At 40.8% G+C, this 17,394-nt stretch overlaps 4 protein-coding genes across 4 annotated transcripts; 2 read left to right on the top strand and 2 right to left on the bottom strand.

Annotated features, from left to right (window-relative positions):
- Positions 1-4,214: 4,214 nt before the first annotated feature.
- LOC137962763 (transcription factor MTB1) lies at positions 4,215-6,932 on the top strand. The gene is made up of 2 exons (XM_068809816.1): positions 4,215-4,536; positions 4,739-6,932. The coding sequence occupies exon 2, from the start codon at positions 4,973-4,975 to the stop codon at positions 6,791-6,793; it is 1,821 nt and encodes a 606-aa protein (XP_068665917.1). The 5' UTR covers positions 4,215-4,536; positions 4,739-4,972; the 3' UTR covers positions 6,794-6,932.
- Positions 6,933-9,101: 2,169 nt separating this feature from the next.
- On the bottom strand, positions 9,102-9,665 carry LOC137963415 (uncharacterized). The gene has a single exon (XM_068810539.1). The coding sequence runs from the start codon at positions 9,663-9,665 to the stop codon at positions 9,102-9,104; it is 564 nt and encodes a 187-aa protein (XP_068666640.1).
- A 524-nt stretch (positions 9,666-10,189) lies between these two features.
- On the top strand, positions 10,190-14,282 carry LOC137963414 (protein DEFECTIVE IN MERISTEM SILENCING 3-like). The gene is made up of 9 exons (XM_068810538.1): positions 10,190-10,514; positions 11,438-11,593; positions 11,790-11,904; positions 12,002-12,058; positions 12,242-12,476; positions 12,579-12,770; positions 13,213-13,533; positions 13,794-14,028; positions 14,198-14,282. Exons 1-9 carry the CDS (start codon positions 10,497-10,499, stop codon positions 14,243-14,245), a joined length of 1,377 nt encoding a protein of 458 aa, XP_068666639.1. The 5' UTR covers positions 10,190-10,496; the 3' UTR covers positions 14,246-14,282.
- Positions 14,283-14,493: 211 nt separating this feature from the next.
- Positions 14,494-16,820, bottom strand: LOC137962357 (RNA polymerase II transcriptional coactivator KELP-like). Its single transcript, XM_068809174.1, has 3 exons — positions 16,370-16,820; positions 15,782-15,887; positions 14,494-14,826 (listed from the first exon to the last, which is right to left on the bottom strand). The coding sequence occupies exons 1-3, from the start codon at positions 16,676-16,678 to the stop codon at positions 14,744-14,746; spliced, it is 498 nt and encodes a 165-aa protein (XP_068665275.1). The 5' UTR covers positions 16,679-16,820; the 3' UTR covers positions 14,494-14,743.
- Positions 16,821-17,394: the final 574 nt, after the last annotated feature.

Genomic DNA, 17,394 nt, shown 5'->3' with positions numbered 1-17,394 from the left:
ACAACAGCTTTCATCAAATACCAATACAGAGGGAAGACTTGAATAGAAGACGGCGTTGTATTGGCGTATGCTACTGTGAGGCGTAACCATCTGTCGTTAAAAAAGAGGGAAATGCTGAAAAGGAATGGACGCTGAGAGGGGCCTGGTCTTTTGAGGGAAGCGTTGGCGGACAGGCGGAGAGAGGACGTCGGGACAGACGATAATGGAATAGACAGGGAAGAACGTACCGACAGCTGCAATGGCACCCATGTGGAAAGGTGACTGTATCGGCCACAATGAAAGTGGTCCTCGCTGGTGCAGGACTACGCCCTCTCGGAGGGGACGTACGGACGGGGGATGAACCAACCACACGGGGGTCTCCGGGGAGTCCAAGAAAGCCTATTTTCTACCATGCAGCTGTTAGTATCACGTATCCGCTTTAGCTTATAACATTTATTCGTGTAATATGGCCAATGTTAATTTTATGAGTATTAATTAATATAAATGCGTTTTTTTAATGCTCATAAAATCTCATTATGGGTGTTTGGACATTCAATATGTTTTAGAAAAACAGACACACGGATTTCTAAGAGACTAAGATGTCTATTTATGCACCATTAGGTGGTAAGGGTGACCTATGCATTAATTTGTGTATATATATATATATAGAAAACAGGGTGACCTATGTATTAATTTGAATATATTTTATTTTTATTAATTATTTTAAAAAATAATAATGATCAAATTCTCATTTTCTTTTCTTTTTTGGGCCCTAAGGGGTGGATATTAGGTCGGGTTTTACAAAGAATCAGATTTTCTGGCTGTTCTTATGTCGGGTGCAAGTTTTAAAACCACCCCTATAAACAGAATAAGACCAACATACCTTTTGACACTCATATACTGTCATATCAATTACTAATCTCATGTGAGACCACCCTTTGGATACTCAACCTCGAGTCTATGCACTTGTTTTTTAAATGCAAATTCAATTTGAGTTAATGGAACAAATATACCTTGGTTGATGGGGCCAGCCTATGCCAACTGTGGTGACTAATTGCCTCGTTTAGAATGTACACAAGTTGAATCAACATGAACTGCTTTCAATGAGCCTTTAACTCCCTATATTAAATCACATTAAAGGCACACATTAGACGAAAAATAAAATTTATTTCCTTTATAAATTTCTATAGTCAAATAATTCATTTCATTTTCATAAAACACCCCAAATGACATAAGTGTTTATGTTCTCCCTACTTTAATGCACTTCCTTAAACTTTGTTAACCAAATCATGAAAGTGACTTAATTGATTTGGTTAAGATATCAAATTCCATAATTATATTAAAAATTAGATTTTATATTAATCATTGTTAATTAATATTAATATGTAATCCTCATTAAAGTTAAAAATTAATAAAATTGAAAGGAATAGGTAATGATATTATTATTTACTAGTAGGATCATATGATTATAATGGACCAGCCCTAATGCTAGTCCCCATTTCAAGGGCTACCTTAAAACAAGACAATTGGTCCAGGCCCATAACTGGCCCATTTACTTGGGCCCATGGTTTCGATAAAAATTAAACCGTTTAACGAGGCTGGATCCTGTTAAGTGGGCACCCACTGCCATATAGATACCACCGACCCTCAGCCCATAATAGAACACAGTCACACCCTGTAGTCTCATCAACAATGTGGTTCTTCACATGAGAAACGTGTAAAATCTAGATCGAGATCGTTGGCCCCCCACTGCAATTATCGCTGCTAATGGCGTTCATTAGGTAAACCATATCGATCTAATCATTTGTCGTTTCTTACTTTAAGCGTTCGTCTTATCTCATTTGCTTTGCGTGGAGATAATTAACTAATAATACCAGCTTAATCCCTTTGGAAATCTTTAATTCGCGGTAAGGGCGACCGGTCCTTTCTTTTAACGGCTGTTCTTTGTTTAAGTCATTGTAATGGGGTCGTTCAATTTTAAGTCTTTTCTCCTCAATCAAGAACCCATATGCTCTTGGGACAAAAGGAAGAATGCAGGGAGAAATATGTGGGACTCTTGGGACAATAGGACAAAGAATATGGTCCCATATGCAAAGCGACAAGGGATGGGTCTTGATCTGTCCTACATGTAAATAAAAGAAGGGACCCCCACCCCTCTCCCCTATTGGAACACTGACGACGCTGATTCTGATCCTCACGTCAATCAGTAGACCAACGTACAACGTGCTACACTGTTCAATCGTGTGAGGAATCCACGTTACCGCGAAAACATATTTCTGGACACGTGAGAATCATGCAACGTTGGAGCCCTAGAAACGCAAACAACCATTATCCGTTCAGTGGGTCCCGCCGCCCCATCCGAGCTCTTTAAATCACGTTCAAGTAATTTTAAGTGTCCGAGCCCCCCCACCCCGCCTCTCCCATGCTAGTAAACGCGTGGGTCCAACCGTTCCTTGGTTCATCCCCGACACGTTACGTCACTCCTCGGTGGGGCCTTTCCACCCGTGCTAGTTGCCACTTGCCAGTCGGTGTCGCCTTGTCTTTCGCGTCTTTTCCCGTCCTCCCCGAGCCTCTCGATAAGCCATCCCACGGTTGTACTTCAAAGGCTCTAGTCAAACCTTTGATCTTCGCGTTATATTTCGGTGCTGGAGAAAAGTGGACCACTGAAAGGCCGTTTTGTCAGCCACCAGATTCCTTCGTTGAAACTGAAGCAGAAAAAACAACCTTTCTCCATTCAACATAAAATCTCTATCAATATCTATATTAAATTTAAACACCACCAATAATACAATCTTATGCGAGTTTCCAAGCACGACCGGACGAGTCGAGTCGAGTCGAGTCGTCCGGGTCTTTTAACAGCGATGAGCGATATTTATTGACTGCAAAACGGTGGGCCAAAGCTTTATCTACATCAGAGCCCGTTCCAACCTTCCCACTTTCCCACGCCAAACACGTTAGCCCAAATAAAAGAGTAAGTATTTAAATACACCTCACGTTCCTGCTCCACCTTCCATTCACGTTCAACTCACGTGCCGTCCTCACAAGCTTTACCTGACCCTGCAGATTCCTCCCCGAGCCACGTGTCTAGATCCTCTCAAAGCCAAACACGTGTCACGTGCGAGCCTCGGCCGCCTCTCTCATTTTTCAGGTGTTACTCGAACATCTCCCATGCACTAGCTGGCAGCGTCGTCCAATTATGGCGACATGCTCGTGTGAAAACAGACCTTTCGACTTGGCTTCGGTTCCACGATAGTTAATTATTAAAATAAGGCTGGATTATCTTCTGATCGCCTATTTTAAATAGGATTTTGGTTTAATAATCCACTCCTTGCGATTGGTTGCTTATCCGGGAACTTATCAGTCCGTTTAAAATTCAGATGATTTCGATTCGAATCTTACAAACGAAACGTCCATTGGTTTTAAATAATTCTTAATTTGTAATTAAGAAAATATAATATGGTTTTGCTTTGACTTGAAAGTCGGTTTATGTTCGAGATAAGGGCCACCGAGTCGGCTCGTAAGTTACACAGCTTGCGGCTTTGCCCAGTGAGCCACTCTGCCATCGTCTTAGAGAAATCAGGAGATTATTATAATAATAATAATAATAATAATATCTGAAAAAACAGGAAAATAAGTTTAATTTGATCGCACGGACGGCGACAAATAATTAATAATAAAATATCTCATTCCAAGCAACAATAATGATTCTTGTATTTTCTGTTGGCGTTATTCTGACCGTGACGTAAATAAACCTCAATCTCGCGCATTTACTTTCTTGTTTATAAAATTCATATTTGATAAGAGGGAGCTTCAGTGGTGGCCCAGGCCGCTAACATCCAATCAAAACATAGTACCCAAATACAAAAACCGTTTCTGTATTTCAGATATTTCCAGACCCCATTTATGTCTGTGTGGGCCAGGCTTTATTTTTATACTGAATAGACAAAAATACCACTATAAAATTGTACCGTTTCGCGCCGGTGGACGGGTCTCATCCTTCAACCGCTGAGACGATATCTGAGTTAACTCGGTAGACACAGCTCATTTTGGTCATGATTTGTTATCGTCTGATCTCGGCGGCCCGGCTGGACGGGTCTCCAACGGCCCGGCTTGGCAAATCACACGTCGTGATTTGTTAATGCTAGTTTTGTACTTTAAAGCAGCTGGTTCTCCGGAAGAGGCGAGAGGCGATCAAAAGCGTACTAAAACAATCTTAAAAAGTGAAAGAGAGAGAGAGAAAAACTGCACAAAATCCATGCCGACTCTCCAACCAACCAACTCTCGATCTAACCATAGTTAGTTCCCATCCTTTCCGGTTTTTCATTTTAGAGATCTCCTTCCTCCGCAACTCCGACACGGAGCCTCCCTCACAGCTTTTTTCTTTAGTCTCGTTCCCTGGTTTTACTGTTCTAGGGCTCGATCCCTCCCTCTGCTTTCTTAAATCCTTCGTGCGTGAAATATCGAAGAACGCTGAAGCGATTTTTTTTTTCCTGTTTTTATCGGCCGTTTCGACCATTTTCGACCACCGCTTCTGAGGCGAGCTTCGGCCGACTGGAGGTGTGTATGATATTCTATTTGCCCTTTGGTGGAGGTTTTTATTGTTTGATTTCTACTTGGATACGCGAATTGATGGAGTCGGTGCTGTTGGGTTCGTAATTCTGGCTTTTGTCATGAGGAATGGGGATTAGCTTACTCTCTGTTTTATTTCCTTATCTTTGTACTTTGTGATTTATTTTATTTTATTTTTTCATTTTGGGAGGAGATCTTGGTGTAAATTCTTTGACAAGATGAAACCCGTGGTGATTTTTTATGTTTGGATGAGAGGTGGAAGCTGGGAAGAGTAAAACGCCGTATTTATTCAAGATTTTGGGGGGTTGTTTTTCTTACTTTTGGAGCTTGTTAGTTGGGGCAGTGGGAGCGGGAGATGAAAGTTGGATAGTGTTGGGGTTTGGAGCTTGTGGTTTGGAGTTCTTTATTTTGCGGAAGGAGAGGGATGAAGACGGAGTTTGGATTAGGTAGATACTGGAACGACGAGGACAAGGCCATGGTTGCGGCCATTTTGGGTCATAACGCCTTCGATTACCTGACAACGAGCACTGTTTCTTCCGAGGGTCTTTTAACTGCTGTGGAGAGTGATTTGAATCTCCAGAGCAAGCTATCTGAACTCGTGGAGGGCTCAAACTCGTCCAATTTAGGCTTGAATTACGCGATCTTTTGGCAGATTTCAAGATCCAAATCTGGTGAGTTAGTTCTTGTCTGGGGAGATGGTTACTGCCGAGAACCCAAGGAAGGTGAAGAATCTGGCGCCCAACTTATGAATTTCCGTCTGGAAGATGAGACTACCCAGAAGATGAGAAAAAGAGTCCTGCAAAAGCTTCACTCGTTCTTCGGTGGGTCAGATGAGGAGAACTACGCGTTCGGCTTGGATAGGGTCACTGATACAGAAATGTTCTTTCTTGCATCCATGTACTTCTCCTTCCCAAGGGGTGAAGGCGGGCCTGGTAAGGTTTTTGGTTCTAGGAAACATTTATGGCTATCTGACGTCTTGAAGTCTACAGCAGATTACTGTTTTAGATCTTTCTTAGCCAAGTCTGCCGGTATTCATACTGTAGTGTTGATTCCCACTGATATGGGCGTAGTTGAACTTGGGTCCTTGAAATCCATTCCAGAGAATTTAGAAGTGATGCAGCAGATTAGATCCGCCTTCTCTAAAGGTATAACACCGGTGCCTGCTGTGAATGAGAAAAAAGATGAACATGCTCCTCTCACAAGTTTTAGTTTTTCCAGTGACCGAGTGGAAGAGTACCCAAAGATTTTTGGGAAGGATCTCAACCCAACAAGGCCTCAGGAGAAGCTTGTTGTAACCAAAGTGGAAGAGAGGTCTTGGGATGTCTACCCAAATGGTAACCGAATGCTGCCCTTCTTGCATAACAGAAAGAGTTTTCATGGATTAGGTTGGAACCAGATCCACAATGTTAAACCAGCAACATCGCCTGAGGTTGTTTATCCCTCACAACCTCATATCACTAGCCATAAAAAATTTAATAACGGCGTGGTAGTGATTGGTGGAAATGAAACAGATGCAACCCACCGAGCATATCCCCATTCTAATGGAACTCAGTTCCATCAACTGAAGCAGCAGCCAAGGCAAATTGATTTTGGTGGGACCACTTCAAGAGGACCTGTCCCACCTCGTCCAAATACAGCAGAATCAGAGCTTTCTGATGTGGAAGCTAAGGAAGAGCGGCCAGGCCAAATTGACGAACGCAGGCCAAGAAAGCGTGGACGGAAGCCAGCCAATGGGAGAGAGGAACCTTTAAACCATGTGGAAGCTGAACGTCAGAGGCGTGAGAAGCTCAACCAACGGTTCTATGCTCTACGAGCTGTTGTCCCAAACATCTCCAAGATGGACAAGGCTTCTCTGCTTGGAGATGCAATCACATACATAACTGAGCTGCAGAAGAAGCTGAAAGAAATGGAGTCCGAGAGAGAGAAGTATGGAAGTGCATCCAGGGATGCAGCCTCAGAAGCTAATTCTGCTGAGAATCGGAAACGTTTGCAGCCAGAAATTGATATCCAAACTGCACATGATGAGGTGATTGTACGGGTGAGTTGTCCTCTTGATAGTCATCCTGTTTCAAAAGTCATCCATGCATTCAACGAGGCACAGATCAATGTGGTGGAATCAAAGATTTCGGTATCTGCAGGAACTGATACCATTTATCACACATTTATAGTTAAATCTCAAGGCCCTGAGCAGTTGACAAAGGATAAGCTGATGGCGGCATTTGGTCGGGAATCGAATGCCCTATAGTTGTTAGCTTCTTTTGTTTTCATAGACAGTTTTTCTAGTGGAATGGGTATTGGATGAAGTTGCCAAGGAAGAAGCCAAATTTCTTATGTAGATCGACGAACAAGCAGCTTTGCTGTTATATAAGTGGATATTTGTTTCAGTTAAGTGTCAACTGTGCAAGCTTAATTTATTTATTTGTAAGTTACCCACATTTTTGTTTTCATATTATTTGATGTCTTACAGTTAACAATTCATCTCTGAGTTATGTTACTCTTGAACTTTGATTGTTGGTTTTGGCTAGTGTAGAGGCTGTACTGTTCTGTAAGACTATTTGCATGATCTTGTCTTTCTTTCTATAGCATTCTCAGTGTCTAGCTTAAGAACCATTGCAGTTATGAAAGGTCAGGACTGACGTGCCAATTTTGAGTGAGTTTTTTTTTTTGTTAATGACTCTCATTTCAGGCTTTCTTCAGAGGCTCACTCACGGAGAGAATTTTCTGATGCACAGTACGTAAATGTGTTAAGGGAACTGTGTCTCGTATCAGCTTTACCGTTTTCCGTTTGACAAGCTTGTTATGATTGATGCTATATTAAACTGTACCAGAAAGCGAATATTGTTTGTCTGGGGAGAGAGTCTTTACTGCACATTGTTGTTTCGGGACCATGCATAGCAAATTACATATATATTTTGGGTTAATGTCAATTGGATATCCTGCCAGTGTGGGTGTGAAACGAAGCACGATTATTCCTAAGCTTGGCAGGGTATAGGAATTTAGAAAAACTGTTTCTGACAGTCTGCAGGTGCGCCTGTTATTCTTTGTTTAGCAGTGAAGAGGTTCTGCGATGATTTGAGCGATGTTTTCGTACTTATTCCAGTGAGTGAACTTTATGTTAACTCATAGATAACATTGCTCTTCTCTTTATGAGATACGTTAATTCCTCCTCTGTTTTTCCTCTTTCTTATCAGTGTCTTTTCTTTCTTTTTCTACTACTCATCGGTCGAAGGATTGGCCTTTTCATCGAATATGTCCCAACCATCTGAAGAGGTCTCAATCCCATTTTGTGGTTTTGGACTTTAGTGTGCAATTATTTGAAGCTTCGTTGGATTTTATGATAATGAGATAAAACCATGTCGCAGACCCTTGTAGGCGCTAAAGCTAAAGCTATGTGGCTGGGTTTGGGTGGGATTCTCTCTCAACTCTCTCACAGCGTATGTTTCCTTCATTACTGAATACAAACCCCTCTTCTGGCCTCGATCGAAATGGCCATCACACGACTCAAGAGATGCCAATTGAAGTGTCCCTGTTTGTGTTCGAAGATTTCAGAGAGTTTTCTTTGTGACTTTTCTGAATGAGCGTGCTTTAGAAAAAAAAGATAATTTTGTAGGTTTAGAGCAGAATCTTCGCTCAAATGACATGACTCAGAGATGCCGAGTGTCTCCGCGAGAACTTCACTGCTGACTTTTTAGTACAAAATCTTTTTGTGAATTTTCTGAATGTGAGTACTAGGTTTTTTTTTTTATGAGTTTGCCTCTAACGAGTTAGTCAGAATCTGGGCCTGCATTTTTGGCTCAGTTGGTTTGTAATTAGATGAGTCAAAAGTCGGGGAGTCGACTCGACCTTCTGGAAATCTCCCTTAACCAGCCTTTAGTTTGCCAGAGTCTGCCCAAAATATTTCAAGGGCACCGTTGTCAAGACTCAAATTACATGTTTCGTGATTTAACCCGAGTGGCAGTCTTTTTGTGTCCTCTTAATCAGAGTGTTGCCTTAAACGGAAAGATTTGGCGGAGGACAGCGGCCGGTGGGGAGATTCTATGAACCGTCCGACAGCTTTTGGTTGTCCGCTCGCTTTTCGTTGAAAATCTGGATATGAATGGACCGGTCCAGACACAAGGACAACGTGGATCAAGCTTTTTTCACTGCAACTGCGGTGGATGAGACGAACGGTGAGCAGAGGGCTTAGTCCGGGGGTCGAGTCGGGTTCAATCCCATCCCAATAATTTGAACTTCTTGAGGAGATCCGTCCCATGAAGCAAGCCCCTCATTAACAAAGTAAAAGAAATAATTGTTTTTTAATTATAATTAATACCCTGGTAATATCAAGATATAGAATTTATCAAACTGTAATTCCGATAAAAATTATGGAAAAAAGAAGAGAGGAAGTGGGCCCAGAATGATTTCAGGCCCACGCCTCTCTGTTCGCACGCTGAAACTCGACAAATATCACTGATATGCTTACTGCCACACTAAGTTGTACATAAGACGAACCATTTTACAAAATGATCCATTGAGAGTTAGTTTAAGCATTTCTTACTTGCTGGGACCAGTCGTTACTTCAGTTGGGCCGGCATCTTGCATGAGTCATAGGTGCTGGTCCTCCGACTTGCAGCCCATGTTGCCCCGGCCCGCTTAGTTTGCGCCTCCGACATGGTCGCCGCCAGCCTCATTTTCTCGATCAGCGCCTCGGTGTTCACCTGCTCCGACAAAATATCCGCCAACTCGTTCCGGCTTATCACCATCTTCACCTTCCACACGCCCTTCCCCGGTGAGGGCAGAACCTCCATCGACCGGAGATCCGGCGATTCTGTAGTTGATAGTCGCACGGGGGTCACCTGGACCTGCTTCGCCGCCGGCTCAGCGACTCTCTCCTTCTTCAGAACTGCTGTCGTTTTTTCTTCGGACACGGGGAGAAGATAGTATAAGTGGCCGCTTAGAAGCCTCTCATGGGGAAGTAGCGGGGAACAAACGTTGCCCTGCCGGAATATTCCATACCCGGGAAAGTCAGTGACGAAGGTGCGGACGTCGACGGAGCTTTCTAACTCCATTATTCCGCCGGAATCGGTCATGATCCGTACCACGTCGGGACCGGTTTCGGCAGCCATGCAATTGCCCATTGTTTCGGATACCTGCAAGAAAGAGGCATCCTCTGCGTTCGATTTTAAAAGGGGAAGGAGCCCAGAAAAAAAAAACACTATTTGCGATTGGGGAAGAAGAAGAAGAAGACAAGGAGCTGATGGGATGTGAAAAACTCCCTCCTGTTTTTCGAAAATTTGAAGAGGCCTCCATGTGGGAGCGACAGGCCCGCTGTCTAGATTCGCAGTCGTCCGTCAGAGGTTCATTCATTGAATGCGAGAATCTCATCTGTGCTTCTTCCGATCAAAAAGCGATAACTACAGAAGAATTCTAAGCTGTAGCTTATAATAAGAAGCAACAGATAAGGAATGGACAATATTTAGAAGGGCAAGAGCCGTTGAGATGCCATACTGACAATTACATTATTAGCGCGGTTTTTTTTTTTGCCATGTTGTAATCGAATTTGAAATTAGTGTCGTTAAATAAAAACTAAACTGTCGAGTTATATTTATATTTACCCTAAAATGAAATATGAAAAATGTTGGCCCACGGTAGCATTTTGGGCTCTGAACGAGGCAAGCCGCTTCATTGCCTTGGCTGTGACACGTTCGCATGAACAAACCATGGTGGGTCAGCTCAACGTCGGACTAACCATCGTCTAGTGTCTACGATCATGTGTGTCTTCGTGCTCCGCTTCTGGTGACGGGAACGGAGCAGAGTTACCATGGTGGAGAGCATTTCCCGGTTCTAATTGGAAGGAAAGACCGAAAGTTCCTGGTAATTGGCATGACTACATTGGAAAGTGGAAGTGACGTTTCAGTTACTGGCATATTCAGCATTTCGCTCCAGAGACCGGTTATTCATTGTCCACTATGTTCAGCCCTAATCAGGTCTGTCCTCTGTATATTCTGTTGCTCATGAAAATCATTTTATACTCGAGGAAAAGAATATTCCCGGGTATGCATGTGCAGCGTTTGCTTCCTCTATTAGCGATTGGTAAAATGGCAATGGAAAGTTGCAGGCTTGCGTGATCGCGAAAGATGGAGACGGCAGTCTTCAATCTTGTGGTTTTGGCACGACCATTTATTCCACTTCTACTGTTTGTGTTTTAGATGAAGAGAAAACTTGTTTGTGAATTGTCTGCCGAGTTGCTGATATCTTGTACTCCCAACTCTGTTTTAAGTTTCGTTAGCTTTTGGTTTTGGGAAGGGAAATTGTCTCTGTTTTCTTGTGATTTACCCATTAATATGCTGGCTGGAATTTCCGTGGAGTGGCTAACCAAAAGCTTCAGCTAAAAGATTATGTGTTAAGCTGCACTCGATGGCCCACTGCTTAGATGACTATTTTGCAATTAAATGATAGAATCTGCGTGAATGTCATTTATTTACTAAGCATTCTTAGGACTCTGATACTGTGCTCCATATTTTCAGTGCATGGGATGTGCATAGCGTAGCCTTCCTGGCCATTTAATACTTCATCCAAAAGTTTACACGCAGTCAGCTGTAATATTCTTATTTGAAAAATAAAATAATGCTACTTGAATCTATTGTCCAAACAAATGACTCAAATAGTATGAACTTTCTGTTCTTTAGCATGGATATGTAGCATTCGATGTGCTTGTTTGCACTTTATTTCAAGTTTTGGAGGTGAAGTAATGTTAATTTTCTATAGTGTAGAAAGTCTCCCACTTCTAACTTCTATCAGAAAAATTCATTGATAATCATGCCTAACTTTTAGCAGAGTGTCAGGAAACTCAATCGTAAGGGTAGGTGAGATGCAAAATACCCATGCACTGACTGTGTTTATTCTTCAGGTTCGGATTCCACCACTTTCTAATATAAAGAAACTGTCCTCGCCAGAGCCATCCATATCAAATCACACTTACCAAGATGACCTTTCTTTGGTGCCAAGAGGTGACATGCGAGATGACACGATTCAGCAGGTTGAATCACTCATAGGCCAATCTCAGGTAGACTGCATTCAGGTCTTTTATATCTTTTTTCTTGCTTTCCTTTTTTTTTTTTTTGTTAAATGTAGATTGCCATGCGTAGTTGCGTGTTAAGTTTATGCACTCACATTTCACTTACTTGCATTGTTTGAGAATCATTAAAGGCCTTTTTTACTGCAAGTCGTTGGAATCTATCTTAAGATTTATCCATCTGCAGAAACTTCAGGAGGATCTGCAAAAACTGGGCTTGAAGATCAAACATCACGAGGACAACTGGAGAATTCTGAAGACTCAGACAAACAACTTAGATGAATCCATTCTTGATATGCAAGGTCAATTTCACGTTATTTAATCTCCTACTAGCAAGATGAAGGAAAGGTAGCTGCTTAGTCTGTAGATGCTGAATGTGCAATTTTATATTTTATGTAGGTAAGATCCAGTCAGTGATGAATGCAATATTATGTATCTTTATGCAAACAATTGATAGTTAGAAAACAGAACACCTAGGTGACTCTAGGCAATGATCCTTGGGCTCCTTGGTATCGAGAGGGTCACAGATAATGTATAAAATTGAAGACCTTCATACATCTTTTTTTTTTTTTTCAACTAACATTAGTTCACACAGTTTGACTTGGAAAGTATCATTCTCAACTAACTGACTTCACACAGTTAGACTTGGAAAGTATCATTCACCAAATGCACCTGAAGTCATCAGTAAGAATCTTGATGATGCACGGAGTGAGCAGCAAACCACTGAACAGATACTAAAACAGAAAACAGTTGCTAGTATAGTGTGTCAACTGAAAGTACGATATGGCCCTCAAGCATCACAGATGCCTTTAATGAAAAATGTGCTTGGTATTGTAGCTATGCTTGGCAAAGTATCTGATGATAATCTTAGCTGGTGATTTTTTCTTATTTAATTTGCCACCTCTATTTATGATTTTACTTTGAACTTCAAAGCTTTATCTTCTATTTACACTTAACCATCTATTTATGTAAACAGGGTTTTCTCAGAATATCTAGGACTGGAGATTATGATGGCTGTTGTTTGCAAGACTCATGAGGCTGTCAAAGCTCTTGAAATATATGACAAAGAAGGTCAAATTGATAGGATTTCTGGTCTTCATGGGCTTTCAGTTTCCATTGGAAAGCAGTTGGATGGCAGATACCTTGTCATTTGTCTTGAAGACTTGAGGCTAGTATTTTTCCTCTTTAATAGCACAGGCAAAACTAAGGTTTTATTTTTTAGTAAAGTGGAAAATCAATTACATCTCTTGCCTTGGTTTGTTATTTGCAATCTATTCTGATTTCTTGGTACCCAATGGTGCATATATTGTTGTCTTGAAACATAATATAGCTTGGTTCAATTTCGAAAAAAAATATATAGTCAGGGTATTTATCAGTAGTCCCAGATGTGGCTTATTGATGAAGGATAGAGAGGCATGGACATATAAAGCACAAATACCTTTGGTCGGGGAAACCACTATTGTCTCATCTTTGTCTATGTTTCTAAGAGGCTGCCTGAAGAGGGCAACTCCAAATATGTCAATTTAGTCTCCAAGTAAGCTTGTTATCTACATGCTACCATGCTAATAATAAATGTGGTTTGGCTAATTCTAAACATGGTTTTCTCACAGGCCTTATCTGGGTCAGTTTTTAGTGGATGACCCTCAAAGGAAGTTGGCGTTGCTGAATCCAAGATTACCAAATGGAGAGTCTCCTCGTGGGTTTCTAGGGTTTGCCGTGAATATGATTCATGTGGACAATGTCCACTTTTCTTACGTCACTGCTGAGGGTCATGGTCTCAGGGAGACTTTGTTCTACAGTATTTTTTCCCGCTTGCAAGTATATAAAACAAGAGCTGCAATGCAGGTCGCCCTTCCTTGTATAACTGAGGGTGCCGTCTCCTTGGATGGTGGAATAATTAAAGGTCCTGGAGTCTTTTCACTTGGAACTAGGTACGTGGAAGTTATATCGGTTCTTTTGCTGTTCTCTTTTTCTTGTAGGCGGAAGTTATATTGGTTCTTTTGCTCTTCTCTTTTTCTTGTGGCTTATATCATCTAGTCTAGAATTGGATGAACTTGGTGAATTTTTTTCAGTTGAATTTCAGCAAGGAATATGGATTTATCATCAACTTTTGGATTGAATTGTTCTGCTTTCTGATTGGAAAAGAGTTCATCTTTTTCACTTTAGTATTATATGGTGCATCTGATGTCAGGAAAGATCTGGAAGTGAGATTCCCAGTTAGTTCTGGTAAGTCCAGCCTACCTGCAGATATCATTGAAACCGAGGAGCAGTTGAGGCTTATGATATGGGGAAAAGAAAGAATTACCGAAGACATGCAAAGAGAGCAAGCATTATTGCAACATGTGAAAAGCACCTTTGGATTTAAGAGGGACGAGTTCATGAATTTTATCAGTAGGGCTTCCCCAACCTCACCGTACATGGCCCAGGTAACTTTTTCCTCTATCTGTGACATGTGAATTTTTGTTTTTCATTTACCTGCTGACCATTCCATTCTTGGTCATCATTTGACAAGTTCCATTGCATATTATGTGCAAATTATGTACAGTTAACTGTGTTTAATCCTGACGCCATATTTGCTTTTGCTGTGATGAGCAGAATCAAGGTCATACTGCGATGAGGGAGGATATTCGAAATGAATTCTGAAGGGATATGCCAAGCCTAAGCCAATCCAGAGTTGTGCGAAGAAGATTCGGTTTTATGGGCTTGTTGTTGACAACCACAATTCTTTCGATCAATTATTTGCATTTTCTTTCTGACTGGAAAGACTGAAATCATTCTGAGAATTAGAGGAGCAGTTTGGCGTTTTCCCTTGTTGCATTGTTTCATGCCTTCAAAACGCCACATAGTGTTCATAACAGAATAAAATGATTTTAAAACTGAGAATTATGTAGTAATACTTGGAATAGAGGCTAGCATGACCACCCTTCTTTTACCTCAGATTAAAACAGCATTGAGGCACTAGAGAGCAAGCATTCTACCATCGAGAAAACACAATAGTTTTGCTTATGGGCGGATTTTTTACAAGCTCTCTTGTGGGCATTATATCTTTTGAGTAATCAGAGTCCCATTTTCTTTTTCATAAGAGGGGGTTATGGTGAGCAAAAGAGCATATGCTCTGTGATCCTACTACTGCAACTACCTTCACTCCAGCTTCTTGATCGCCTCCTCTATTGCAGGCACAGCTTTGCTGAAGGCTCTCCATTGCTCAGTTGTTAGGCTTATCCCTGATTATGAAGAACTTCATCTTAGATAGAGAAAAAAATACAACATACAGAGACTGATATAGGTTAAGATTAGATAATACATAAGAAACTAAGGATTCCTGACTTACATGGCTGATCCAATATGTAAAACCATTTGGTGTGAAACATGTGAAACGGACAGCTGAGATAACCGTTGATAATGATCAAACGGCTGAGATAGCCGTTTCACATGATTCGCACAAAATGATTTTTCGTATTAGACCAACCATCTCCTGACTTGAACTAAAGAAGACAAAATAACAGAACATAAGGAAACTTAACATTCAAAAGATAGTAAGAAAACTCAGCATTCAAAAGACAGTAACAGCTGAAACAAAATTGCGACTCCCAGGTTCTTTCTGCATTAGTTGTTCACTTCATTCAAAAGACAGTAAGAGAACTTATAATAGATTTTAACAAATACATAAATAAATAGCCTCAAATGATCTGAAACAATTGACACCCCCAAGTTCTTTCATTGCATTAGTTGTTCACTTAATGTCACAACTCAGGTTTAATTCATGCAGCAAAATCTACTAGGAAATTGTAGCAGCATGCAGTTAATTAGTTTAATAGGTATGCTTTGCAATGTTCTGATAGACGGTTCTTCTGTATATCATTTGAATGTCAACAGAACACCGATTCATACCAATTTAACCAAGATTTTTTTTAAGAAAATGGAGTTTAGAAACAAAACTCACACCAATCAAGAACTAAAAAAAAAAAGAAACAGTGGAGCAATGATGCAGGACCATTCAGTAAATATACTAATCAGGCACATTCCGAATGCATGTATCAAAATGTAGTCTTCCTACACAACTGAATTTAATAGTAGATTAGATTTAATTAATGCAGTCAAATCCAATTTGCATTTCAAGTAGAGATAATGGTACCAGTTTTCAATTATGCAGATTGATGAACAAAAAAATGTTGTTACCTTTTGAAGAGGGGAACTGCTTTCCATCCTTTTCATAGTATTCCCTGATGGAAACCAAAGTCTTACCTCTGAAGTCTTGAATGGTTATTCGCCTCTTATTGGAAAGCTGCAACAAACCGCCACCATGAGAAAGGTAAAAAGTTGGTTCAGAACTAAGACCTTGGAGTAAGCATTACCATTTGACAGAATCAGAAAACTCATAAAAGAGTGAGTGTCAACAATTTTTGCTCAAAATGTCGTTTCGAGGTCACTGCCGGATTTCAGTTACAGAAAAATATGACCAGCTATGGTTCTCTCTTTCAACTACATGGATAGGGAACAGAAGTGATTCACGGAACTTGCTCAAATTATTGTCTCCAGTCTCGCCTTATACAGCAGAAGCTTAGTGCCTATTCGGCTTCTGATATTAGAAAAGCTTAAGTTTGCGAATTATCGTTTTTCGTTCCCGTCAAATCCACTTGAAATAGGAACAAAGAGTATATAAAGACGAATAACATAAAAGATTAAAATAGGCACACAATTTCTCCTCTAATTGATATACGAAAAGCGAAACCTAAGTTTTCATCTTAAAATGATGCAAGTGCTCACCCTACAAATGATGAGATCACCGTCGTCATCGTACTCTTTATCCACAGCTCCGTGTTTCCTAACTTCGCCCTCATCCACATCTTCTGCTTCTTCTGCTTCTTCTGCTGCTTTTACTTCTTCTTGCTTCTTGGAAATAAACGATTCGACAACCCCTCTGACGACCTGCTTGTACTGGGGAGCAGAAAGGTCGATTCCGAGCTTATCGGAGGCCAAGTTTCTCACCTTGAATTCCGTCATCTCTTGCATATCCGCGTCTTTCAGAATGTCGATGACAGTCTCTTCGATCTTCTGCTGTGTTTCGGGTTCCATTGTGGGGAAGGAAATCTGACAAGCTCGCGCCCAGAACAAAGAGAAATCGCGATTCGCGAGAACCGACCGCGACTAGTCCAGGACAATAAATTACCAAAAGGCGTCCTTGGTAGTTCCGTGTCACCAAAAGGTGCTTGATTTGGGCCTTAGACCTGAGCTCTTAACCAGGGTTTTATGTGTGCGACTCCTCGAATTCACTTGAGGAGTAGATCTTTTGTAACCTTATTTCCATGGTCAAACGTGTATTTATTTTATTTTTGCACCGAAAGAGAAAACACATGCTGCTGCCTGTTTGGTGTCAAAGTGACCTTTTCTCCATTCATGATTCACATTAATCACAATATAATTCATAGAATTATAGCTAACATGTAACTTATCATATGTAATAAATGCACTTAAAAGAGTACTATCAGTTAGCATAGTTTTCCTAGTTGAAGTAACCTAGTGTTACAAAAGTTGTTAACATTGTGCAATGCATGTGGACGAAAAAATGGAAAATACAAAAATTAGATAGGACAGAGTTAATTGTAAATGACATTGGAATTGGCCTTCCTAAAAATTGATCTCTCCCTAATACATACTTTGATCACATATACGGGGGTTTCGAATCAATGTGTACATATGAGTGGTAATTTTCAAATAGGGTGTCGAATTTGAGTTTAATTAGTTTCAACCGTAACCACTAAGACGTTATTTTCTTATATAATTAAAATTTA

The sequence above is a fragment of the Aristolochia californica genome, unplaced genomic scaffold (assembly GCF_029961685.1).
Source record: "Aristolochia californica isolate CCGP_79_NKW_82.1479 unplaced genomic scaffold, dmAriCali1.0.hap1 SCAF_4, whole genome shotgun sequence".
Classification (NCBI taxonomy): Eukaryota; Viridiplantae; Streptophyta; class Magnoliopsida; order Piperales; family Aristolochiaceae; genus Aristolochia; species Aristolochia californica.
The sequence above is the reverse complement of the archived record's forward strand: the minus strand, read 5'-3'. Positions and strand labels throughout refer to the sequence as shown.